At 40.2% G+C, this 26,372-nt stretch overlaps 2 protein-coding genes across 4 annotated transcripts; both read left to right on the plus strand.

Moving 5' to 3' along the window:
- Nucleotides 1–1,471: 1,471 nt before the first annotated feature.
- cars1 (cysteinyl-tRNA synthetase 1) lies at nucleotides 1,472–19,707 on the plus strand. 2 transcript variants are annotated; one of them, XM_046032993.1, is made up of 23 exons: nucleotides 1,472–1,778; nucleotides 4,232–4,459; nucleotides 6,034–6,125; nucleotides 6,757–6,845; nucleotides 6,963–7,059; nucleotides 7,648–7,746; nucleotides 9,340–9,489; nucleotides 10,214–10,354; nucleotides 10,939–11,027; nucleotides 11,125–11,246; nucleotides 12,048–12,160; nucleotides 12,289–12,417; nucleotides 12,604–12,733; nucleotides 13,747–13,850; nucleotides 13,945–14,042; nucleotides 14,300–14,489; nucleotides 14,773–14,841; nucleotides 15,103–15,184; nucleotides 15,357–15,437; nucleotides 15,712–15,779; nucleotides 16,353–16,412; nucleotides 16,510–16,593; nucleotides 17,235–19,707. In XM_046032993.1, the coding sequence occupies exons 1-23, from the start codon at nucleotides 1,757–1,759 to the stop codon at nucleotides 17,361–17,363; spliced, it is 2,466 nt and encodes an 821-aa protein (XP_045888949.1). In that variant the 5' UTR covers nucleotides 1,472–1,756; the 3' UTR covers nucleotides 17,364–19,707. The 2 variants fall into 2 exon arrangements, with proteins under 2 accessions (XP_045888949.1, XP_045888950.1); XM_046032994.1 differs by lacking the exon at nucleotides 4,232–4,459 and having other exon boundaries at nucleotides 1,481–1,778.
- Nucleotides 19,708–22,960: 3,253 nt separating this feature from the next.
- Nucleotides 22,961–26,000, plus strand: ccnb2 (cyclin B2). 2 transcript variants are annotated; one of them, XM_046033293.1, is made up of 8 exons: nucleotides 22,961–23,099; nucleotides 23,254–23,367; nucleotides 23,740–24,027; nucleotides 24,105–24,263; nucleotides 24,335–24,571; nucleotides 24,885–25,025; nucleotides 25,117–25,227; nucleotides 25,307–26,000. In XM_046033293.1, exons 1-8 carry the CDS (start codon nucleotides 23,073–23,075, stop codon nucleotides 25,415–25,417), a joined length of 1,188 nt encoding a protein of 395 aa, XP_045889249.1. In that variant the 5' UTR covers nucleotides 22,961–23,072; the 3' UTR covers nucleotides 25,418–26,000. The 2 variants fall into 2 exon arrangements, with proteins under 2 accessions (XP_045889249.1, XP_045889250.1); XM_046033294.1 differs by having other exon boundaries at nucleotides 23,743–24,027.
- Nucleotides 26,001–26,372: the final 372 nt, after the last annotated feature.

Below are 26,372 nucleotides of genomic sequence, written 5' to 3' on the forward strand. Positions count from 1 at the left end.
CCTCCACTGGCTCCCCGGGGCCTCCAGAATCAAATTCAAGTCACTAATGCTGCATACAGAGTGACTACTGGGTCTGCACCATCTACCTAAACTCCATAATACAAACTTACGTTCCTTCTCGGCCGCTACGCTCCTCCAACGAACGCCGCCTGGCTCTGCCGTCCCTTCACACAAAGCGATCCCAGTCCCTGTTCTCATCTGTGACACCACGATGGTGGAACGAGCTACCGCACGCCATCAGAGCAGGGGCGTCCCTCTCTAACTTCAAGAAGCTCTTGAAAACTCATCTCTTCAGAGAACACTTCCTCTTATAACACCTCTAACTCCTAACCTCTAACATGCACTTCCTGTTCTCTTCTTCTTCTATCACCTACAATGATCTTGTATTGATTGCACTTTTTGTTAACTCTTACTTCCCTCCCTCGGTATTTACCCCATTGATGTGATTTGTACTATGAGCTCTTACTAGTATTTATTGCTGCTCTTACTAGTATGTATTGTCAGTTGTAGATCTGTAGTTGATGCTCTGTTGATGCTTGAATGTTGTTCCTCAAATGTAATAATGCCAAATGAGTAAATGTAAATAAAGATGTGAATCAATGGTCTTTGCCGCTTAGGGCTTCCATAAGTTGCACCCGGAACTGTGTGTAACAACCAAGTGTGTCAAGATGCGCGAGAACAAGACGAGAAGATTTTTAACACACTTTTTAAAGAAATAGGAAATGCTGAAATATATGAGCGGGGGTCTGAGGGTCCTCTCCCAGAAAAATTGGAGCATTAAACACTTCATTTCCTGCATTCTGGAGACATTTTTTGCTCCAATTTATGATGCAAATGTCTGTATTTATATAAAGGGAGACAATTCATAAATATAAAAACATAACAGAATATAATGCAGTATTCAGCTGCTTGTTTGTTTTTGTTTTTTTAGCTTGAGTAGCTCACATTTGTTTCTTCTATATTTAAATCGCATTGCATGTTTTTTTTATTGTGCAAATCTTTCTCAAAGCATTTGCATTTGCTTGGTACATTTTATTTTACAAATGCTTTCAAAAAGTGATGAAGAAAAAAATCAGCCGTTTCAAAAAATGTGGTGAGGACATGAACCCAGTGTAAATGACAGCTACGGTAACAACTTTAAAACAGATTCCTTGCATGTGCAAAGCTGTGATTCTGTTTGTCTGCATTAAAATCAAACTTTTATCTGGTCCAGTCGAGAAGTATAAAGCACCCAAGGAGAGTTGACACCGCCTCTGGAGCTGCGTACCATTTAATTATGTATTGTTAATGTGAGTAAAAGCCTTAATGTCACTGACCTGCGATCAGGTAGGAGAGCGTGCGCACGGTGCTCTCCAGCTGTGCTGTCGCAGCTGGGTTCCTCCTCACGTACTCAGTGTAGCGCTCATAACAACGTCCCGCTTTGTCGATGTACTCTTTAATGTGAGACATTTCAGCTGTAACCTTACCGCACACTGACAAATGCGCTCGTCATTTACCCGCTGCGTTCACAAAATACCAGCTATATCGAGGAATTAGATAGTTTTGAATGCATTTGAGCTCGTTTGGCTGCTGTTTAAAGCGAAACAAACAAACTTCCGCATAGGGAGCCGACTGTATTTAAGGTCCCCCCCTCCTCCTGTGCTCCAAGCATCAAACGCATTGGTTCCTGTTCCTAGCGTGAAGCGTTTAGTGCCCGGGTTCTTCTTCCGGGCACGTTATTGTTGCATCAGCATCAAACCATCCAGCAACTGTGGCAATGTCGACCTCAGGAGAGCCAGGTGCAGTAAATAATCTTTGTTTTACACCTCATACACACGTTAGTTGAAAATCCGTGAAAAGACTATGCCAGCGCGATTTAGTGTGTTTTCACGAGCTGTCACAGCCAAGAAGCTAACGTTAGCTTTCCAAAGCTAAAAGGTAAAGTGGACAGCGAATGACAGGCAGAACCCCCTTTTAAAAATCTGGCCATTTAAAATCAAAGTTAATGGAGCGGAGTGTATCGGCAAAGACAAACTGGTCGACAACAGCTTTTCTTAATTTTAAGGAGACGCTCTTTAATTCGGCGCACGTATTTGATATTTCAGTACTTTTGTTTAGAAAAGTATAATTGAACAAAAGTGGTATAATTGGTTTAAAATGTATGAATGGTGTAACGTTATGCTTCGGCTTGTTGTGTAAAACAAACCGCGCTGTGCCACTTTGATAAACTTAACTTCCTAATTTCTTGATTTTTTTTAGAAAATTGGTAATAGCTAAAAATTAAACAGTAGCTCGTCTCTCTTGTGGGGTATTATGAGGATTAAATGCAACAATGCATAACATAACAACAACCACAGAACTGTAAATTTATTCATGGCAGCCTGAAAATTAAGAGAATGCATTTATTCCCGTTAATTGTTATATTACCCAGCTGAACAGATGCAGCTCAGCTTGTCTCTAACAGATCATAACTGTCCTCCTCACAGCTGGGCAGATGTTATTTTACATCCTAGCTGCGGGAATTTCATGGAAATATATTTTTAAAAAAAGATCTTTTTTGTGTGGAATGTTTTGTGTTTGTTAAATTTTAATTGTAATAATTTTGCTTGTGCTTTCTGTTTTGCTCGGTTGCATCATCTAGTTTGATCTGCTGAGTTTCTGTTTGATATTTTCCCTTTGTTTCCTATGTGATTGTTAATCATAATAATAATAAATAAATAAGTGCAATGTTATAACCTCTATTAGGAATTGGTGCTCTATACCCATTGCAAGGCTTGACTGTACTTTTTGTAATATTATTAAGGCTACAGACCCAAAAGTTCCCAACATGAGCAAGCACTATTATTATTATTATTATTATTATTATTTTATTATTATTTGTATTGTTGGTATTATTACTACTATTATTATTACAAGATAGCCAAACTCAGTTCAGTGTTTTCCAAGCGATCACCTGTACAATATTTTGTAATGACTATTTCATTAAGCGCTGCATTGTCGTCACTACGCCTCAGTAACCCAGATAACATCTATAATTCAGTCAATGTTTATAGTCTCCATTGCTGGTAAAACAAGAACTGCTGCCCCCGTTCCCAAGTGGTCTACGTAACCTCTATGTCCCTGGTTCGAATCTGGCTTGGGACCTTTGTTGCACGTCTCCCCCATTTCACTCACCTTTGTTCTGTACATTCACACTGATGAGAGTTTGTTTACAAGTTGCATGCATGCTCAAGAACCACATTCATTTATATTTTATGTAAGTATTATATTTTATTTAAGTTAACTTCCATCTCCTCCTTCGCCCAGACCTCACTAATCCCCATTTGCAGCTCTATTTTGTGTTTATTTGAGCTTCTCTTTCATTTTATTTTTTTTTTGACTTTGTTTCATTTTCAGTCTTAGTGTTTAATTGGTCATGCATGGCTGGAGAAGTTTCCATTTGACTTTTGGAGTTTCACACTTCGGAAAGTTTGAAAATTCAAGTCCATTTCACTTTCACTCTTAGTGATCATTTCTGTAAGTGGTGAATTGTACAGACAGAAAACAATGTCCAAGGATAGAGAATAGTTTGAGGGGCAGAACTGATTTACTGATCAGGATATAGATTTTGGAACTCCACAGTTTACTTATTTATCATTATGTATTATTATATTTAATGTTTTTAGATGTATTTGTCATTCACATTTAGTCATTTCCCGATTCATGTCCTGTTCTAGCCCTACACTGAGTATCTGCAGACGTAAGTCAAATGCTTTAGATCCAGCATCATGGCCCAGAGACAGGTTTAACGCCACTAGATCATGTCAGGTTACACCCATCTCTAAAGTCTCATGATTGCCCTCATTGCTGTTGTCAGACATTTGTTGCAACATCCGAAAAATGTATTGTTGTAAAAATAGCTCTACTTTTCCTTGAGTGCAGTATTACATCAGTCCAGGGCATGTGAAACATCTACTCTTCTTTAAAGTTATAACATGACACTGAGAATTTGGTATCCTACCGTATCAAAGACAAAATACGGCCATGTGCCTGTCTGTTCAGTTTGTAGTTTCTTATGTCTGTAGGTTTCTTAACTTAGTTTAGTGCTGACTTGCTGCTAAACACAGTAGGTCTTGGCTGTGAGCCTGATTGTAACCTCACTGGTCATCGACCTGTCCAGGGTAAACTTGTGCTGCTGCTGTTAGTGTTTTTCTCAGGCTGTTGCAGCCTAGTCGGTAATTCTTTGCGAATATTTGCCCTCTTGTTTCTGCAGCCTTTGAGTATGGCTTCTTGCTACAGATAAATGAGGAGGCTGCGCTGGCAGTGGCCCTGAATGACTACCTAACATCACGCAGCTACCTGGCTGGGTTCTGCCCCTCCCAGGCCGACCAGAAAGCCTTTAAGCTCCTCCACAGGCCCCCAGAACCGCAACATGTCCACGCTCTGCGCTGGTACAGACACATAGCAGCCCTGCAACAGGACCTCAGCCCTGAGAGCAGCAGTGAGTAAGGCATGAACAGGCTAGACGTGGTCACGATCCCTCATGTACCAGCCTGGATGTTGAGGCTGTCTAAGGTTATTAAGGCAGGGACACTTCTCATGGATTTAACTAAAAGCAGCTCTAACCTGTCCCCCTTATGAACCCAGAACTCTTTTGCAGGCATTTGCAGTAATTCAGTTTTAGCTTTCACTTCGTCGTAGCAGACTGCATGTGGTGCCTGTAGCTGCACACTGAGAGTAAGATTATCACTGTTTAAACAAAATCACAAACTGCACCACTCCATGTTAGTTTTGCCAGCAGACATGTGGCGTTGACGAGACACCTACCCAAAGATAACCTGGGGCTGAAATGGCTTTGCAAACACGTAACGCGCAGGAAGTGTGCCATTTACAGGAAATTAGGTTTAATGCCTCGCAGGGGTCGCCAGGTGTTTGTGCATGCTGTGTGTGACTTTGGCAGCAGATTCTGTGTTAAAGTGTGAATTTCTTAACTGAACGCGTATGAGAATAAGATCATCTTTCACTTTTGTGGCATCTGACTAAACAAGTTAGCGCTCTGTGTGTGGACTAACCTTAAATTTCAAACATTTTGAGCTGAATATTTGAGCCCGTAGAAAATGTTTTACTGGAAGTTGGAGCTAAACAAATAAGCATAATTATAAAAATGACACTCGTTGGGATACTATGGCCATTTAAATAGGGAAAATAAAAATTAGAGGCCTGAAGAGAGTTCATTTTACTTTGGTGAAGACAGCATATTAATCTTTGTGATTTACTGTCCAAATTTCCTTTTTTAAAGTTCTACATTGAGACTTTTTCAGACCTGAGATGCAAGTAAAAACAAATGGATAATGGCAATGTAGCATTAGCCTGCCTTTGTCTAGCTAGATTAATTACTCTGTGTCTCTGACTTAAACTTTTGGGTTACTTTTTCCTTTTGTTGCACATATTTGGATTTGTCCTTTAACCTCTTTCACTGTCTCAGTTTAGCACTGAACACTACAATAAATCACGGTAGATCTGCCTCTTATTAGTCTATTGATGAACTAGTCTAATTTATTATTCAAGCCAAGATTCACTGGTTCCAGCTTCTCAAATTTGAATATTTGCAGCTGAATATTTCTTTGTTTTCTGTGATAGTAAATTTAATAATTTGGGGTTTTGGAGTGTTGATCAGACAAAACAAGCAGTTTGAATTTTTCAACCTATGTTCTGCTGTTTTCTGGTATTTTACACACCAAATGATTGACGGATAATGAATATAGTCAATAGTTTTGGCCTATAGTTCACAGTAATGGTGTGTTAATGATGCAAGGGGGCAACATGTCAGACCCATGTTAAACTTCCTTCCAGTGTTTCTCTTAGTTCTGTGTTCTGTGGTCCTCTATTTCCTGCAAAAACAAAATTTACTAAATAATAATAATAATAAACTACTCTGTGTAGATTTTAATGTGAAAATGACATCATTCAAAAGAAATCATTGTTGTGATTGTTAAGTTTTTGTTTGTAGAAAACCTAGACAAATCCAGTATTTTAAAATCCTACAGGATTAATAATGCTTTGTTTGTTTTCCAGTGAAAGGAAAGCGGGTTCAGCCCCCTTGGTCTCCGCCAACAGGAACAGATATTCCCCAACTTCGACTCTACAACAGCCTGACAAGAACAAAGGTAAGTTAGACGCAAATATACAATCCTTAAAAATGCTCTGCAGACACTGATCTTGGAAAGAGTAAACTTCCGAACAATGAAATAACATTTTAATATGGACCGTGTGCTTGATCAGTAAGGAAGCACATGACTTTAGTTAGCTATTTACAATGAGTGTTGGGGCTTCCCATTCGTGTTATTTGAGCAATTTACAATTTATTGCAACGTCTGTCGGGAAGTAAAACTCTTTATCTTTCCCCCAGCACAGGGACGAAATCTCCAGAATTGAGATTATAAACTGTCAGGACTTGTAATAAAAAGTTATCTCTGTTGTTTTTCAGACCTACTTTGTCTGATGTGTGCGATGCGGATTTACAACATGAAACTATATGAGTTATGATGTTTATTTGTGTAAAAGGCAAATTAGAGTTAACAGTTGAGCTTCCTGTTAATGATCAGGTTACCGATAAGGTAATAATAAAGATGATTTCACCTGTGTATGACAGGAAACCACCGTGCGACTTGTTCGTGTCCTCACATAAAAAGCTGTGTTTTGCACCAGTGCACATGCCTCCAGTAGGGAAAAAGTTTTTTTTAATGCGTGACTTTATCTCTGGTCAACTTGTTAACGTCATCGTCTCCAATGTTTCAGGAGCCGTTTGTTCCTCAGAAAGGGAATAAAGTGACGTGGTACAGCTGTGGGCCTACAGTGTACGATGCCTCACACATGGGACATGCCAGGTAAACTAATCACAATACAAAGTATTCAGGATTTCTATCCACAGTTATGCAAAATGACTAGTTTATGTTTACTGTGTTATAACGAGACTTTATTTTCTAATCTGTCTCTCTGTACAGATCCTACATATCTTTTGATATTCTGCGAAGGATACTGAGGGATTACTTCAAGTATGATGTCTTCTACTGCATGAACATCACAGACATAGATGACAAAGTATGTATGGTTTTATAAAAAAAGATTTATTCTTCACTGCTTTGTACTAAAAAAAAAAAAAAAAAAGGAATACACTTGTCATCTAAGAGAAAATTGTCTTGACATCAAAAATGATTTTATTTTTTTTAATACATAAGAACAAACACTTCTTAAGTCACCAAGTATTTTTTGTTCGTGGACACATGACTTAGAATATAAAACGTCCCATCTTTTTATGACCAAAACAAAAGCGCCATGTTCCAAATCATTAGAATCGGGACCATTTGAAATCCTGGCATTTGAAATAGAATGAAACATGTGACACATGATATTGTGCTTTTAATTGGTTTTTGGTTGTTAGTGAAACTGTATCTGCACAAACTATTAGTTAGTTAATTAATTAGTCGTGGTGCATTTCAGTGGTTACTTAAATTCACACGTCATAACTCATGAACAAAAGAAAGAAAAATATCTAGATGATTATAACATTTAGTAGTTATATATTCTGTGTAGTTATGATCATAATGAGTATTTTGTTTAAGACAGTCATTATTGCAATGTTACTTTTTTAGGGTGTGTGGGCTTTATGTTTGTATTTCTTTCTTTCAGATCATTAAAAGGGCTCGGCAGAACTACCTCCTGGACCAGTACAAGGAGAAGGAGCCGCGAGCTGCTCAAATACTGCAGGATGTCCTGAGTGCCAGAGAGGTGAGACCAAACTCTTAGTTTGCCTTTGATACGACGATAAAAACAGCCTCTGCACCATCGTTGTGTTTTAGAGAAAGAGGAGGCGTGAATAAAACCTCATATTTGCTACCTTTGCTTTAGTGCAAGATCAAATCCTTTCACAATCTGTGTTCGACTAAGAGTATTATTAAAGCAGACTTAATATGCTTTTCCATATTTTGTGAGTTATCTACAGTGTTGGATGTTCATGTTAAACATGGCCAAAGCTTCAAATAATGAGGTTAAAGTATTTATAGGAAATCCCTTTGAGCAAAAACCTCAGATTTCCTCCTGTTTTCAACTGATTTTTCTACCAACGGCTCCGTGTAGCTCCGTGTGTCGTACGGTATTCCATATATGGTCATTTGCTCCGCACGGCAACGCTCAGTCTGCCTGTTCCGCTCAGCGCCAACAACAGCCTGGTAACATGCTTCAGGTCTTGGCCAATCAAATGTAATTGTACACTACATCTGCATTCACCATTCACTCACGTTTATACACTGGTGGAACAGCCACCAGGGGCAATTCGGGGTTCAGTATCTTGCCCAAGAACACTTCGACATGCAGCCTGGATGAGCCGGGGATCGAACCGCCGACCTTACGATGATCGGGCAACCTGCCTTAAAGAGACAGGAGCATCTACAGCTTGTTTCAGACATGAAGACCCAGTATTGGACAGAAAATTATTATTTTTTTAACTTTGAATCATGCAAAGCTGCCACACAGGAGTCACAGAACTACAATATAGGACTGGAAACGCAGTTTAATAGGTCTCCTGTAACCGCGATTATTTTGCTCAGTACGCAGATCACGATTATTTATCTGAATAATTAATCCATGTTTGGAAACAAAATAGTTTTGTTGGATTTGAGTCTGTTAGTTGGTTAAAGCTGCAGAACATAAAATGCAAAACCTTCTGCGTGTCGCTTTCCGCTCGCTCTCCACCGGCCCCTCTCACCCTGACTCGCCATCTCAAAAGTTATTCCCCACATTTTGTCATCAGGCCTATTTGCCACTCGTCGATATGAACGACACGGCATCGAACATAATGAGCCCGAAGCCCCGTTAGGAGCCGGGACGTGATCACACACGTGTTGTACTATATTCTGTTGTTGGCAAAGGAGGGATGGGCAGTTCTTTAATTGCTGCCGGTTTGTTTCTCAGACCCTGTGTTTGCAAAGCTTCTGAAGCCACGAGCTGAAGATTTTGAAGAGCAGATTAGTGAGAGCAAATATGACAAAGTTATTTTTAAAAGAACTCCCTACTGCAACTTTAACAGCTTTAAAAAATGTAATGTAGTTCCAAACCTCTTTCCTGCTGCCACAACCTGTTGACTTTAGTTTGGGGCCGTAAAGTATATCGGATCAAATGTTTAGGAAGCACAGACTGGTTAACCACAAATAGTTTACACTTTACTTGTGAATAGACATAACTGTAAGCATCACTGTCTTCTGTAGAAGCTTAAAATCATAAAACCGACTATCCACATTATTCTGCATCTCCACCTAAAACCACCAGACTACCTGAAGGTTACCTGCAGGTTTCTGGCTTTTACTTAAAACTTGTTGTTTTCAGCCTTTTCAGGCGCACATGGCTTCGACAGCAGACCCAGATAAGAAGCAGATGCTGGAGAGGCTGGACGCTGCTGTTACAGATGCTCTGCAGCCCCTGCAGGCAGCGATGAACGCCAAAGCAGCAGATGAGGTCGTCCAACCTCTGGCCCAGGTGAGACTGACTTTAGTCACTTTAGACCAATTATCTCTTTGTGATTCTCAGCTTTTTTTTTTTTTTAAAGATTTTAGATTTGGATTAAAGGAATAGTTTGACATTTTGGGGATTAGATTTCGATACCACCGTACGCTAAATAGGAAGTTATCACCAGCAGCCAGCTAGCTTAGCTTAGCACAAAGACTGGAAAATTCCTGTTCCAGATGCGAGAGTGGTATCAATCTTCTCATCTAATTCTCAGCAAGAAAGCAAATGAGTGACTTTTCCTTTAAGTATTTCTGACCATTGTGAAAGAGTCCATCACATGTACATGTTTTAAAATAATAACCCAGTAAATAGTCAGATATTAAGTAATCTTATTAAATAAATGCTATTTTATATTGTTGATCATTGTAACCAAACCAACCCGGGAAATAAACTGCTTTTCACTGAGAAAGTATTTAATATTCACAGTTTACCTGGAATAAACAGTATTAGAAGAACAATTGATTTTCTGTTTTTTTTTTTGTTGTTGTTCTCATTTGGACTGGAAATTTCAGTATGTTTCATTTGATTGATTTATGTTTCCTCTGTCAGTTTATATTGATTTGATTTAATTTGAAATGGAAAACTAATACAATATATACAGATGGATAAATGAGAATATATACAGATGGATAAATGAGTTGGTTTAAAATATATATATATATAATATGCACTTTAACTTTTTCTTTCTTCCAAGGTGCTGCTGGAGAATTCCAAGGACTTGCTGGCTGATTGGTTGGACAAACAGTTTGGAAGTCAAGTCACAGAGAATTCAATCTTCTCCATTCTCCCCAAGTATTGGGAGGGAGAGTACCACAAAGACATGGAAGACCTGAATGTAAGTAGAAGGAAGGAAAATGTGTTTTTTTTAAAGTCCTGGTCAGACAGAAAAACACATGAATAATCACAAGAAGCGGGGAAACTGAATTATTTTTTGGTCCCTGCCTGATTCTGTATCTAGTAGTCGCATCCTTCTATTTAAATACATGGACATCAAAAGGTGTGAACTGGGCCAAATGATATGTTGTTGCAGTATATGTACTGTAACTGAGAAACAAACACCAAGAGTTAAGGCGGTCTTTGTTTATAAGAAACATATTATTTTTAAATGTACCACTAGAGTCTAGGATGGTCTGATTTTTAAAAGTACTTAACATTTATACTTTGATCAATTGTGCTTACATTCCTTTACATTCAGTGCCCTAAAAATGTGGCAAAAAGTGACCTTAATCAGTGTATTGTTATAAAACACAGTGCCAGGGTCTCCAGCTCTGAATTCATTTTCAGTTTTAAATATGGCCACAAGTATGTGGACACTTGTTCCACTGAAGCAAAGTCTCACTGCTACAGTATATAATTCTGTTTTAAGACAACATGTAGTGGATTTAGTTATTGTGCGTAAATTATCTTTCTGGCCACCAGGTTCTTCCTCCAGACGTCCTCACGCGAGTCAGTGAATACGTGCCGGAGATTGTGGAGTTTGTGAAGAAGGTTGTCTCAAATGGTTACGGGTGAGGAAGAAACTGCCGTTGTTTATTATTCAGATTACACCCACATTGTCAGTTACAGCGGTGTAGTTTTAATTACTTTGTTTTCTGATGTTTACAGGTATGAATCAAACGGTTCTGTGTACTTTGACACCTCGAAGTTTGATGCCTGTCCGCAGCACTCGTATGCCAAACTGGTGCCAGAGGCAGTTGGAGATCAGAAAGCTTTAGAAGAGGGGGAAGGTGCACAACTACCAGAACTTTTCTCTTACTTTAACTCCCCATGTGTAGAACATAAAATGATTATAGCAGCTTTTAAATAACTCTGATGGCATACATTATTGTGTGTATAAAAGTGAAACTATCCTGGTGAAAATTGGAGCAGGGTTCTGTACAATGTGTATTCTTTGATATTACCAGCAGGAGTCGCCAAAGTCCGAAATGATTATGTCTTGAACAAAGGGCTGTGCAATTAAACAAAAATGATAATTACTGGAATATAATCGTCCTCAACAACAGTAAAACAAATGATCAATAAATGTTTGATTTAATTCATTTGAATCACAAATGAATTAGCATTTAATTTTTTTTGTTTGTAGATTTTACTTAATTTGTTTAAAAAAAAAGATTTTATCATAATTGTTTTGAATGTTTTACCTCAGATTCTTTAAGGGAGCCACTGTTTAGCGTCAAGTGTTTGTTCTGACCATAAAGAAAAGTTTAAAGTCACAATTTTCCCCTCACAAAAATCAGCCTTTTAAACTAGAAAGAAATAATGATTTGACATTTATCGTGATAATTATCGATATCGAATGATATTACTTTATTTTTTTTTGGGCCAGATCCCCCAGCCCAACGTGCAATTATTATTATTGGGCTTTAACATGACTGGTGAAGATGTGTTTCTTTTTGTAACTCTGTTCTGTTTGTTTATTGTCATTAATCCACTTACAGATACACAAATGAATGAAATGCTGTTCTACCTTCACAGTAATTCAACTTACAACACAACACAGTAACTATGTTTGTTGTCTGGCCCTGTAGGGGACCTGAGCATCTCTGCTGACAGATTAGGTGAGAAAAAGTCCCCCAATGACTTTGCCTTGTGGAAAGCCTCCAAGCCCGGAGAGCCTTCATGGGACTCCCCATGGGGGAAGGTGAGAGTTCATTCTTAATGTTGGGGTGTTGTTAAACTGTCGCCAACTTCCACAACGGGACGATAGATGGAGGTTTATGACGATTCATGCATTGTTGATTGTTGTGGTTTCTTTGATTATTGTAACAGGGAAGGCCTGGCTGGCATATTGAATGTTCGGCCATGGCTGGCTCCATCTTGGGAGAGTCCATGGACATCCACGGTGGGGGGTTTGATCTCCGGTTCCCCCATCACGACAACGAGTTGGCTCAGTCTGAGGTACAAAAGCATTTGTTCTTGTTTAAGTACTTTTTGAAACATGGATGCAGCAACTCATAAAGCACAGTGCTCATGCAAAAAAACATGTAGTTGAATCTTATTAACTTTAATGTATTAAAGGCGTTTCCAGCCAAAGAGAAAGTAAAATACAGATTTGGAGCGTGACGTTGGTTATGTCCCTCACAGGCTTTCTTTGAGAATGATCACTGGGTCAGGTACTTCCTGCACACCGGGCACCTGACGATTGCAGGCTGCAAGATGTCGAAGTCGCTGAAGAATTTCATCACTATTAAGGATGCCTTAGCCAAGAACACAGGTGACTCATCTGGTTCTGCTTAATGTTGATTATTAAAACGGTTCTGTCTACTGACTAACTGAAGGTCATTCAGTCAAATAATAAAAACTGCATTGTTATGCATTATGCACACACTTCCATATATTGTTGCACTTTACAAAATATATGCACAGTACTGGACTGAATCTTTTGTATTGATCTCTTCAAAACTCCCTGGAGTGACATTGAAAACTAACATTTAGTCCCTTATATCACCAGGTTAGATTGAAAAACTGTCCTTCAGCCCCATCAAAATAACATGAAGCCAGCAAAAGCTGTATTGTTGGTCTTTAATAGAAAACATTAAAGTACCGTTTAAGTATTGGTTTCTTTGCAAATGCGTCAACATTTCAGTTTACAGTAAATTCTAACACATTTTTTTTGTTATCAATTTTACTTATTTATTTATTTTCAGGATAATTGTCCCTATTTTGCTCAAAGGAATAAAAAAAAAAACAAAAAGGCCATTTGAGGACAGATTTTGATCAGATTGTAGGGGATATTTGCAGCTCTTCTGCATAATTTACTGGATGAACGTACTGAGCAGGTGAAATGAAAGAAATGTGACGCCGCTGTGACGTCCTTTTCAGGCTTATGCAAAATGCATTTTAAGGCGTTTCTGTTTTAGAGAAGCAAATTATGGGAGGAGGAAGTGAAAGCTTGCCAGTATCTCACCGGTCAGCACCACAACACTGAAGAGCAGCGATGTGACTTCTTCACACGCTTTTACTTTTTCATTTCCCCCAGTGACCTCCTGCTTGTCTTTTTCCTGATATTTAATGACTTAAAGCAGCTCCAGTCCACAGAAAACTTACCTATGCAACACATTTCAAAACAGACAGACATCAGATTTTATTTAACAGCAGTTTATGAAATTCAGATGAACTGCAGCTTGTTTATTTTACGTCTGTAGTGAGATCAGATTTTCTGGTACGAGTCAGATAAATAAAGGTAGTAAAAGTTGTTTTAACGCTCCTCTTTTCATCCTGCTGCAGCTCGCCAGCTCCGTCTGGCTTTTTTGATGCATTCCTGGAAAGACACTCTGGACTACTCTCCCAACACAATGGAGTCAGCCGTCCAGTACGAGAAGTTCATGAATGTAGGTGACGTAGTTAGGAGGTGGTATAAATCACGAGGTGTTTGTTTGTTATTTTTTAATAATCCGCTGTTTTGTGGCCTTTTTCGTGTAACAGGAGTTCTTCCTGAATGTGAAAGACATACTGCGTAGTCCTACTGACATCACCGGTCGGTTTGAGAAGTGGGAGGCTGCAGAGATGGAGCTTAACAACAGGTAAGAGAGTAAAGATGGGGAGTGATGCATCGGACATTCAGTAGTAGCAGAAAAACCTTCTGAAATCTTTTAAAACTGTTAATTAATTCAAAGCAGTTGTCTTAAAAACGCACAAGCCCGAGACATCTGACGGTCTTAATACAGAAAAGTCCGTTTGTCATATAGAAAAAAGAAGACTCGCGTGTCCACTCGCTGTGGGCGGCTCGTCACGGTGACGAGTTCACGACTAAAAGCAAATGGTTACTTGTGTCGTCCAGTTTCTACGACAGGAAGTCCGCCGTCCACGAGGCTCTGTGTGACAATGTGGATACTCGCACCGCCGTGGAGGAGATGAGAGTGCTGGTCAGCCAGAGCAACAGCTACATCGCCAGCAGGAAGAGCGCCAAGCTGAAGCCCAACCGCACGCTGGTGGAAAGTATCGCCGTGTATCTCACCAACATGCTGAAGGTGAGCGGTTGACCTCCGTGCTGCTTTTTAAATGGTGGCAAAAGTCGCTCTAGCCGGAACCAAAGTTTACGATGGACTTTCTTTTTTTTAACGCCAGCGTGGCCGTTAATATACGTCAGAGCTACTTCTAAGCTGCAAATATAAATGTTTAAACCATTGTCAGTATGGACATGCTACACATCTTTAGATTGGCGTGACTTCATATCTTATATATCCATATGTGTTACATAAGCAGTGAAAGCAGTACCCATTAAACCCACTGAAGTGAGTCTGTTGTCTTTAGATATTTGGTGCCATTGATGGATCCGAGTCCATCGGTTTCCCAGTGGGAGGACAAAGTCAGAACATTGATGTAAGTAAAGAGACACTTTTCTGGGTTGTCACTGTTTGAATTGTTAAACTCACTTTCCCTTGCGTCAGACACATACGTCATGTTACTGACTGATGAACATTTGCCTCCCTGCTTTTTAGGATTTACTTTATAGATAATGTGTCCTTTTTTTAAAAGAGTTATAGTTACAGACAGCAAATAGTTCATGCTCAGATTTACATTTTCAGGCTGTGGGGATTTAAATGCCGTACAGTAAAATATTGTTGCTGCTGTGTTTGCCAGCTGGAGACCACAGTGATGCCGTACCTCACCGTGCTGTCAGATTTCAGAGAGGGCATCCGAAAGATTGCCCGAGAGCAGAAAGGTAGGAACTGAAGCTAATAATCATTTTCTCCTTTTAACTTTAAAAGATCATGTTAGTGTTGAATTTGCCACGGTGGAAACATTTGTAGGAATAGCAGAACACTTTTTACCCTCTACCCCCTTTACCTTCAAGGTCTCATTAAAGTCCTTTTATTTTTTTAAATCTTGTCTAGTGACGGAGTTGCTGCAACTGTGCGATGTTGTCCGTGATGATACGCTACCGGAGCTCGGAGTCCGACTGGAAGATCATGAAGGTAACGGAGCTGAAAACTTAAATGTCCTCTGAAACAAAATAATGCGTGTCTTCTTGAGGAAAGTAGTACTGGCTTTATCCGTTTGTTTTCATACATGTGACGTCAGTATTGTATAGTATAATGAGCAACTGTGGCAAGATGTCGTTAAAAAAAGGTTTAAAACTGGGATTACCGCAGTCGTAGGAAGTAAAAGCCCGGGATAACACTGGAGAAAGGAATATAAATCCGCCTTTATTCCCACACTGAGAATGACCTCTTGATGAAATTGTTGCAGGTCTGCCTACAGTGGTGAAACTGGTGGACAAAGAGACATTACTGAAGGAGCGAGAGGAGAAGAAGAAGGTGAGGGAGGAGCGGAAATGGCTTTTTTTTAATTGCACCCACATTAGTGACATAATCACATAGTGATCACAAAGCTACTGGAAATAATAAAAACACAGTTGGAGCAGTTTGTTTACCAGCAAGCATTTCCTCAAAGTTGACATGTGAGAACAGTTCCACTGAAATGGCATCAACAGGTCTGAAGACAATAACATCTACATTTACATCTGATAGTTTTTCTGTCTGGAAAGCAGACCAGAACAAAACAAAATCCAGACTGGTGGTGATTCCAGTCCTTTTTATTTGACACGACGCGACAAAAAATACAGTAAATTCACAAACTGGCGTCCGTTAAGGGCGTTAATGTGTTAGTCTGTGTGAGGGTTTACCATCCCTGGCCAAAACACAACAAAGAAATCGCTTCTTCCTGAGATCAGACCAGAGGAAAGCATTTAAAAGCTAAACATTTCCCCAAGAAGGGATTTCTTTTCATTTTTGATCAGAGGTGAACAGTCCCGGTCAAATGTCGGGGCTTTATTAATAATTCCTGTTATGAAGAGTATCTGTGAACTGTTGTTTTCTTTTCTTTCACAGATGGAAGAAGAGAAGAGAAAGAAGAAGGAAGAGGCTGCCAGGAAGAAACAAGAACAAGAGGTCACTCAGATGGTTCCATATAGAGAGGTTTAGTCCTCTTTTGTTCCTCTGACAGTGATCATGTTCACTTACTCATTTCTTTCTTTTACTGTTTCAGATGGCGAAACTCGCAAAGATGAAGGTCCCTCCATGTGAACTGTTTCGCACGGAAACAGACAAGTATTCCAAATTTGATGAAACGGTAAATCCCTCGCTTACTTTTCACTACAAATGTTTTTTAAAAACAAGCCACCGCACAATGAAATGACTTTATTTATTGTGAACGACTCGTTTCGCCGCCCGTGGCTTCGTCAGGCTGTGTCGGGCTACCGGTAATCCAAACTGCTTTTTTATTATTTTATATTATTATAATTCAAACGGCACAAATATGATTAACATCAAACGATATAAAACATACATGAGCCACAAGAATCGCATCATTTCACCATAAAAAGACGGATGTGACGCTCACTGACAAGGAACTTTAGTTTAATTAAGTACCTGGGATATTAAAACATGTCGCTCTTTCCAGGTCAAGTGTTCATGTAGTTTTAATTAGGACGTTTAACACATTCACACACATCTGTCAAACAAAACCGAATTCGAAGGGCTGTAAAGGGTTTTGAAACGGTCGCCTCCACGCCTGACCTGCTCAGGCGGAACAGTTTCTACAGCGGGTAAAACAAAAAGCCAGTTTCACATAACGGATTAAAGCGGGGATTCGTTTGAGTTTTCTTTTGGCAACTTTCTGGAAATCGAGTTGCAGGTTGTGCGACATTGACGTTCTGATCAGAATTAACTTGATTTTTTTTTTGTGTGTGTGTTTGGTATTGCTGTCGACAGGGTTTCCCCACTCATGATGTTGAAGGCAAGGAGCTGAGCAAAGGACAGGCCAAGAAGCTGCGCAAGCTCTTCGAGGCCCAGGAAAAACTGCACAATGAGTATCTTCAGATGAACCAAAATGGCAACTGATTCTGTTTACAAACTATAAAAACGCCATCCGCTCTGCAGAATAAATGTTAAGGCCAGAGATGCCGGGTCATCGTTTGTCTCCCGTTAATCTGGTTCGGATCAGAAAGCAACGCAAGTGATGTTTTGTTTTGTTTTTCTCAGTGAGTTTCAGAAAGACGGTTAAAATTGACTTCATAACCAAAGTCTGTGCATCATTTTTCATAATGGGGGAAATCGAAAACAAGGCGATGAGTGAAGTGAGGTTTAATGATGTGACAGTGTAGCAGAGTGCTGATGAGTCTCTGTCGGCACTCTGCTAACGCTGTCTTCAAACGTTTTATACATTAATGATGTTTTCGACTGAATCTCTGAAACACTGCCAGTAATTTAAAGGATTTTTTTATTGTATGATTTAAGCTTGGGAAATGGGGACTAACCTAGAGGATATACAGATGGGTAACAAAGTAAAAGAAAAAACAACTTGAAAAGTCTTAGTAAGATGTTGTTCCACCATGAGCCTCTAGAACAGCCAGGTGTGCAACTCGGCACTGGAGGGATAAACACTGTTTTTCCGAGAGATTTTCCCTCCTTTGGTGCTTTGATGTCAGGTCGGGCTGAGAGGTGGAGACTGTGAAGCCTCTAGTAAAGATTCACATGGTTTTCTCATCAAGCCGTTCATGTTGCTAATTTATTCAGGTTTTTCCTTTTTAATTTGTCACCTCTCTGGATCTACAGTATATTTAGAGATCGGAATCGGCTGAAGGCATCGGGGCTGCAACTAACGATTATGTTCATTATCGGATTATCGGCCAATTATCCCTCTTGATTCATCGTTTTTTGTCTCTAAGATTTAAGTAAATAGTGAAAAATGCACGTTACAGTTTCCCACAACAAAATGAGATGCTTGTTTTATTTGACCAACAGTCTAACGATAGAAACAAATTCTGACATCTGAGAAGCAGAAAAGCAAATGTTTGGCGCTTTTGTTTGGAAAAATTACTAAAACAATCGATCGATTATCAGATTAGTGCGGTCGATCGATTAATCCGCTTGTTCTTGCAGTTCTAAAAAGGCACCTTTTTGAAATAAAAACAGTGTTGGACCAATGCTGTTTTAGTCGAGTTGGCATTTTTGTGTTTTTTTTTCTTTTTTTAATCTTCTTTTCTAGTAATATATCTCTTTATGCAACCATTTAATTAGCAACTGATGATAAAGAGTATGAACATTTTATAGAAATCACCTTCAGTGAGGTTAACCTGTTCATATTATTCAGCTGATAAGAAAAATAACAGTAGTTGGGTTTTTTTGAAATACCTAGTTTTCCAGATATTTGGTCCAATGCACGAATAGGTGTGTGTGTGTGTGTGTGTGTGTGTGTGTGTGTGTGTGTGTGTGTGTGTGTGAGATTTGGTAAATTTTTGTAACATAACATTTTCTGTTTCATTCCACTGATGTTTACCAGCTACTGTAAGAACGACTCTCTGTACTTAGAATATTTGAGTTAATTCAGTACTATATATATTTTTTTTTCCTCCACATATTTGCATCAGCCATAAGTGTTTTTGGTTCATTCCTCATTTCAGCTACATATTTGGCACATTTACTGGATTTGTACAATCTTAAAGGACATGGCTATATTTTTATTTTATTGTTTTAAATCCCATGAGAAGACCAAAACCAACAATGCTTTAGTTTGTCTCTCTGTACTGACTGTCTGTGTCTCTCAGCCCCAAGCACAGTGTTAAAATATATATATATATATAATTAGTCAAATAGGAGGAGGAGTTTGTTAGGGACTATTTTCTGTGGTGGAATAATACACATTTGATTCTGAGTCTTTCAACAATGAAGCTTAAAAATATATCAGACAGCTCTTGTCAGTAGGATCAATTCATTGTTGGTTTTGATCTTTTTTTGAATGGGATTTGTTGATAATAAATAATAGAATAATACCAGACTTCTAATTTAAATCTGGGCAGATGTTTTCTCATCATAACCCTCTGTCATGGCGTGGGGGAAACCACATGAAGAGGAGCTTTTTATTATTCAACCGTCCATTAGGGTCATGTGTTAGGTTTTTTTTGTACTGTTTGTTTCGCAATTTCTTGGCTATGTGAAGGCATGGCTGCAGTTAACGCTTTCCGAAGATGCTCAAATAAAAAACTGCTGTTCTTCCTTTCAAGAAAAATAACTGGTCATCTCTGTGAACTCTTCAGGGATGTCGACTCTTATCGGAAACCCCCCTGAGCAAGATAGTTGTTGATTATTGCAGAGACTGAAATAACATTGTTTAAGAGCAGCCAATGTAAATGGATGAATGGGTGTTTATTACTCCAATAAAAGGCATTTGAAATGGGACTTCAAATTGGATTACAAACTCCTTATTTTGAAATAAATGTCCAGATATAGATTTTTACTGATACAGCCATTAGTGATTAAACTGCGCAATGTCAATAACCGCTTAAACAGGAGGATGAAGTATGTATTTTTAATGTCCTGTGTTCCCCTCTGAGCTGATAGGAAACCTTTAGAGCCTGGTTAATGGGGGGAAAAAAGAGGATCTAATAAACAACATTTGAGATACGTGGAAGGTCTCCAGTTTAAAGTTGATCTGGTGTCCAGAAATTGTAGATTCAAATTTTGATTTACTGTAAAACTTAATAGCTCGGGCTTTTATTTGCATCAATCACTGAACTCACCCGGCCTGTATTTGGGACAGGGCTTTAATTCCTTTCGCACAAACCAGGAAATGGGTTACTATTAAATAAATAATATTACATGTAAATGAATAAGGTTATCGGATAACAAATCAATTAAGAATCATTTATTTGAATCAGAATCAGAAGGAGCTTTATTGCCAAGTAGTGTTTTGCTGTGTTGATAAGGTGCTACACGTAGACAAACATACAGTCGACATAAATAAATGTAGAAATATATAAATATTGAATGGAAGAACAACGTTGCAGATATATACATGTGCATTATTCTGGGTCTGTGCAGAAGTAACGCAACGGGAGAGAATATTGTGTACAAATAAATATAGAAACTGACAACATAAAAATATACAACAACAAAGATCAACGATCAACAACAAATATGTGCAACGTGCCAGGTCTGAGCCCGACACGAGATGAAACAGTATTTACATGTGCAGAGACATCTGTATTATTTGAAAAGGGGGGAGTGTCGGCGGGGGACCCGGGGCTTGTTAATGAGGCTGCAGACGGGAAGAAGCTGTTTTTGTGGCGAGAGGTTTTGGTCCTGATGGACCGCAGCCTCCTGCCGGAGGGGAGAGTCTGAAACAGTTTGTGTCCAGGGTGGGAGGAGTCAGCTGCAATCTTTCCTGCTCACCTCAGAGTCCTGGAGGCGTACAGGTCCAGAAGAGAAGGAAGATTGCAGCCAATCAGCTTCTCTGCAGAGCGAATGATGCGCTGCAGCCTGCCCTTGTCCCTGGCGGTGGCAGCAGCGTACCAGGTGGTGATGGAGGAGGTGAGGATGGACTGAGCGATGGCGGTGTAGAAGTGCACCATCATTGTCTTTGGCGGGCTGAACTTCTTCAGCTGCCGCAGGAAGTTCATCCTCTGCAGGGCCTTCTTGGTGATGGAGGTGATGTTCAGCTCACACCCATTTGGCTCTGAGAAACAGCCCATCTAGCAGACAGAGAGAAAGAGGCCATAACAGTAAATCTGAATGAATTATACGTTGGAGCTCATCGGTGACTGTAAATGAACTGAACAATTAAATTGTAGAGAATGCAACCAAATGTGTAGCATATCCAGAAGACATAGACCTACTTTATTAATCCTGCATGAAATCTGTTATTATTATCATTATACACAACAGATCTGAAATACACACATGCAAAAACACACAGAGAGATGTCAGAGTGAGGGGGCCGCCATGAAGTCAGGCGCCCCGAGCAGTTTGGGGTTCAGGGCAAAATTTAGAAGGTGAACTGGCACCTCTGCAGCTACCAGTCCACACTCTATCAATCTGGTTTGAACTGGATTTGAACCAGCGACCCACCAGTTTCCAAGCTGTCCACATTTGGTGTGGTTTTGTGCGTTTTAACTCGCACAGGAAGAGTTAAATCAGAAATACTTTATTGATCCCCGAGGGAAAATTCTTGTCACAGTTGCAGACATTGCACATCAACGTATAAAGGAATAGAAGTAATTATAGAAAGTTGGTAGATAAGGAAATACATAGATATTAGAGTATAAATATAAAATAAAAATATATAAAGGAGTGTGGCTATTTACAATATTAACATTATTAAAGAATTGTTATGGTGAACAGTAGTAGTGAATAAATAGTTGCAGAATTGCAGCAGAGAATATTGCACATAAAGAATTAAAAAGATATTATTGGACAAAACAAATGATAAGGTCCAGTTTAATAAACTAACTAAGGGCCTCTGTGTGTCAGACACTTAGAGGGAGGAGTTATAGAACTTGATGGCGACAGGCAGGAATCACAGTTTGTTGAGTCTTTTGGCGTCCGCTGCCCTCAACCTGCTGCCCCAGCATGCAGCAGCAAACAGGACAGCACTGGCCCCCACAGACTCATAAAACATCCTCAGCATCGTCCTGCAGATGTTGAAGGACCTCAGCCTTCTCAGAAAATAGAGACAGCTCTGGCCCTTCCTGTGGAGGGCTTGAGTGTTCGTGGCCCAGGCCAGTTTATTTTCCAGGTATTGGTAGTCCTCCACAATGTCCGTACTGACCCCCTGGATGGAAACAGGGGTCAAAGTTCAAAGCTGTGCGATCTAAGCAAACCAGGCTTCTAACTGAGTCTTCCATTTATTCATCAAAACGTGTTGCACACCAGGCCAGTAAAAGGGACAGGTGTCTAATTAGGACTAGGCTTTTAATTGAAGCTTAACGGTATGTTCACAATAACAAAGGGACAAAACAACCTTTATGTGAGAGGTTTGTTTATTCCCAACATGACATGTACATACAGTATGTTGGTGTAAATTTGTGGTTAGAAATCCCCAATTTAGGGTTAGAACTTTTATATTTAATGGAAAGAAAAAGGGTCAGCTGGGATCGGCTCCAGCCCCCCCGCGACCCTGTACACAGGATAAGCGGTTGACGATGGATGGATGGAAAGAAAAAGGGTGCTGTGCCTCTGTTTCCAGGTCATAAGAGGATACTGGTGTGGGTTTTTTTAATCATAACAAGGTAATATGTGGTAGCCTACAGTATGCAGCACAGATGTGGTGTTTTCCTTGTTTCAGATAGCAGGAAACTCATCGCTCAGACCTGATGGACCCAGAAGAAACTTTGCTCTGTAACTTAAAAATCTCAGGAGTTATTTGGTGTAAACTTGTTTAATGCTCTGTGAGACATTACGCCACTTACCTCGACTGCTATATTTGGACAATAAAAACAGGAATTTATAAAAGATAAATGAACCCGTCAATAAATTGATTAGGTATCATCAGGATTATCAAAAGAATGTTGAATAATATGAATAAATATATTTTCAAAAGATTAATAATAATTTAACATAATTATCGTCCTGCACCTGTGACCCACCCACACGCTGTCAGCCAATCAGGAGCGTCCTCCCTAAGCTGTAGCCAATCAGATTTAACGGAGCGCTATTTAAAAGCGGCTCCTCTCGGTGTTGTTTATCTGCAGAAATCGGCGTTTACGGGTAACTTGTTCTGCTCGCTGCTTAAAATAAGTCGCTGTTGAGTCCGTTTGTTCTCGTTGCTGCAACATGTCGTCTGTGGAAGTTCGTGCTGCGGTGAGTAAACTGAAGTTATGTCGCTGTTTAAATGCGTTTAGCTTGTTAGCGTCGCTAGCTAGCATCGTTAGCTAGCGTTACCTCCCGCTGCCCGTTTTGTCACTTTCGGTAGCTTCTACGAAGTTTCTGGATCTCGTTTTCTTTCTGTCAGCAGCTTCCAGCCGCAGAGAACCAGGTGAAGATGGGAAAAGGCGCCGCAGCAGGTCCGAGGAGAGCTGCTCTCGGAGAGATCACCAACTTTCCTGCAGCAGCACCGGTCAACACGAAGGTAACTTTACTGTAGAACAACTATAAAAGTTACCGTTTCTGGGTTGTTTCACTTTGTTCATCGCTGGGAATCATATAGTATCCATAACGCACTGGGACACGAGCTACAATAAATGGCCAAAAGCACATGTACGCTGTTATCCAAAGGAAGCTGCAGCAGATTAATACTCATGTGTTTAGAGGTCATCTGGCCTTTAACTCTGTGTACACAAGGAGAACTGCTGCACTTGGACTGAAGAAATGCACTAGTTACTTTTTTGTTGTTTTTAAATATGCATTTATTGAAACATGTTGCCTTATTTCAAATCAAACCAGCTTTACAGTCCAAAACTCAAATACCATTTCTGAGTAAAACTGCATGTGGTTTCCTCAGAAAACGGGACGAGCCAAAGCATCAGCCAAAGCATCTTGTGCCCAAAAAGCTAAAGCCACTGCGGTCACAGTGGCGCTTCCGGTTGTGCAGGTCCAAGCACCTGCAGATCCCCTCCCCCCAGTTTCAGAGGAGTCAGCTGATGTGTCCATGAAGGAGGAGCAGGAGCTGTGCCAGGCTTTCTCTGAGGCACTGCTCACTGTGCAGGACGTCGACGAGGAGGACGCGGACTTGCCACAGCTCTGCTCGCAATATGTCAAAGATATCTATAATTATCTACACGTCCTGGAGGTAACTTATTCTTCATCAGCCAGACTCTCTGCTGTCACCCGGCATCGTCTTTGTATTTCAGCCGTCTGTCTCCACAGGTGCAGCAGGCGGTACGAGCCAACTACATGCAGGGTTATGAAATCACTGAACGCATGCGAGCTCTTCTGATCGACTGGCTGGTCCAGGTTCACTCCAGGTTCCAGCTGCTGCAGGAGACTCTGTACCTCACAGTTGCCATCCTGGATCGTTTCCTCCAGGTAAGAGCGGTCTAAAGTCTCTTCTTTGTGTCTTGTGAACGGAGTTAAAAACGTTCCCCTCTGTGCTGCAGGTCCAGCCCGTCTCTCGCCGAAAGCTGCAGCTCGTTGGTGTGACGGCCATGCTGGTGGCCTGCAAGTATGAGGAGATGTACGCTCCCGAGGTCGGCGACTTCGCCTACATCACAGACAACGCCTTTACCAAGTCTCAGATTCTGGAGATGGAGCAGGTGGTTCTGAGGGGCCTCAATTTTGAGCTGGGACGTCCTCTTCCACTACACTTCCTGCGACGGGCTTCCAAGGTCGCTAATGTGAGTTTTAACCAGAATTGCATTGATCAATGTCTGAAGGAAGAGCTACAGTATCAGTTCCTGGTTACATGAAAATGGCAGTTCAGTAAACTTCATCAATATGCTTAAGTTTCCACATGTAGACTCTGTTGCAGTGAACATTCTGCACACAGTTCCTGTGTACAGTTTCTTAAATACCTTCATTTAGGAAGAAAACCACCAGGACTGGACAAATTTCTCTGTACACGAGTATCTTGGCGGGTTTGAGTGCCGTGCTTTAACGAGAGATTAGTAAAACGTGTCCTGAGTTGAGCAGCCTGGATGTTTGTCTCAGTCTGATGTAGAGAGACACACGCTGGCCAAGTACCTGATGGAGTTGACCCTCGTCGACTACGACATGGTGCACTACCGGCCCTCTGAGATCGCCGCCGCTTCCCTGTGTCTCTCCCAGCTGCTGCTTGAGGGGCAGCCGTGGGTGAGTTTGCTGAAAACAGAGCGACGGGTTAAACGTGTAATTTTCCTCCCTGCTGCTTTTTAGCAAGTCGTATAACGATCGGCCTTTTCAGTCTCCTACACAGCAGCACTACTCGACTTATGACGAGGCCCACCTGAAGCCAATCATGCAGCACATCGCCAAAAATGTTGTGACTGTAAATGACGGGAAAACAAAGTTCCAGGTGAGTTTGCTGACAAAGCAGAAGAACTTGTGGTTTTGTTTTGAGCACAATTGCCCCTAAATGTGGCGTTCCTCTACAGGCCGTCAAGAACAAATACTCGAGCAGCAAGCTGATGAAGATCAGCCTCCTCCCTCAGCTGAGGTCCTCCATCATCAAGAACATGGCGGCTGCTCTACTCAACAATCCTTGAGGTGGAACTTCCACATTTCAATGAGACATTTCATTTGCACTTTATTTCAGATCACTGTGGAGAAACTTTTCTAGCACTTTTTAAAAATGTTTTTAGTTTTTGATTCAAACATCGTGGTTTTGTTTAGATCACATTCTTTATCAGTGATTTCTTTCCAAAATTTTAATGCACAAATCATGTTGGCAGCTTTATATTTTTGGGGGGGTATAGATTTTATTCTGCTCCCACAAGGCTTTCAGAGCACTCTGCAAAAGACCCATGAGCAGCTCACACTATGCTTGCTGTTGCTGCCTTAGTGTAAAACTGGAAAGACTCACTGCAATAACCACATCCTATAGGACTGTTTTACCTTAAGTGTGTCTTGGCTTGTTAATAGTTGTACACACCTGGACACTAATGTCTTGAGCATCTAAATGCTCTAGAGCTGAGTCTTATAAGTTTCATGCAGGTTGTGGATACTCTTTATGGATGTGTTTGAAATATCTGTCCAGATTTATTGAGCTTGTCAGCTACTAAACTGCCTGACGGCTCTGCCTAAGATTGTACGAATACCTTTTAATAAAGGCTGTTTTACCACTTGAAACTACTAAATGTACTTTCTTCACTTAAATGATTACATTTTTAAACCGTGTCAATGCTAAGTGCATTATAGGACGGACTGAAGTATTTCTGTGTACACTGAGGTGTGACTACATTCAAAACACTTAATATTTCTGCTGTGTTGACATGCCCTAGTAATCGGAGGTGGTGTTTGGTTTCAGTTTACTTGCAGTGAACACGAGTGTTGCAGCTCTTTTCTATAAAAGCTGCATTTATCAAGTTGCTGTAATGAAGTTTGATCTACTTCAAACTAGCCAACTGTACAGTGGGTACGGAAAGTATTCAGACCCCTTTAAATTTTTCACTCTTTGTTTCATTGCAGCCATTTTCCAAAAATCAAAAAAGTTCATTTTAT

Source organism: Micropterus dolomieu, linkage group LG20 (assembly GCF_021292245.1).
Source record: "Micropterus dolomieu isolate WLL.071019.BEF.003 ecotype Adirondacks linkage group LG20, ASM2129224v1, whole genome shotgun sequence".
NCBI classification, from domain to species: Eukaryota; Metazoa; Chordata; class Actinopteri; order Centrarchiformes; family Centrarchidae; genus Micropterus; species Micropterus dolomieu.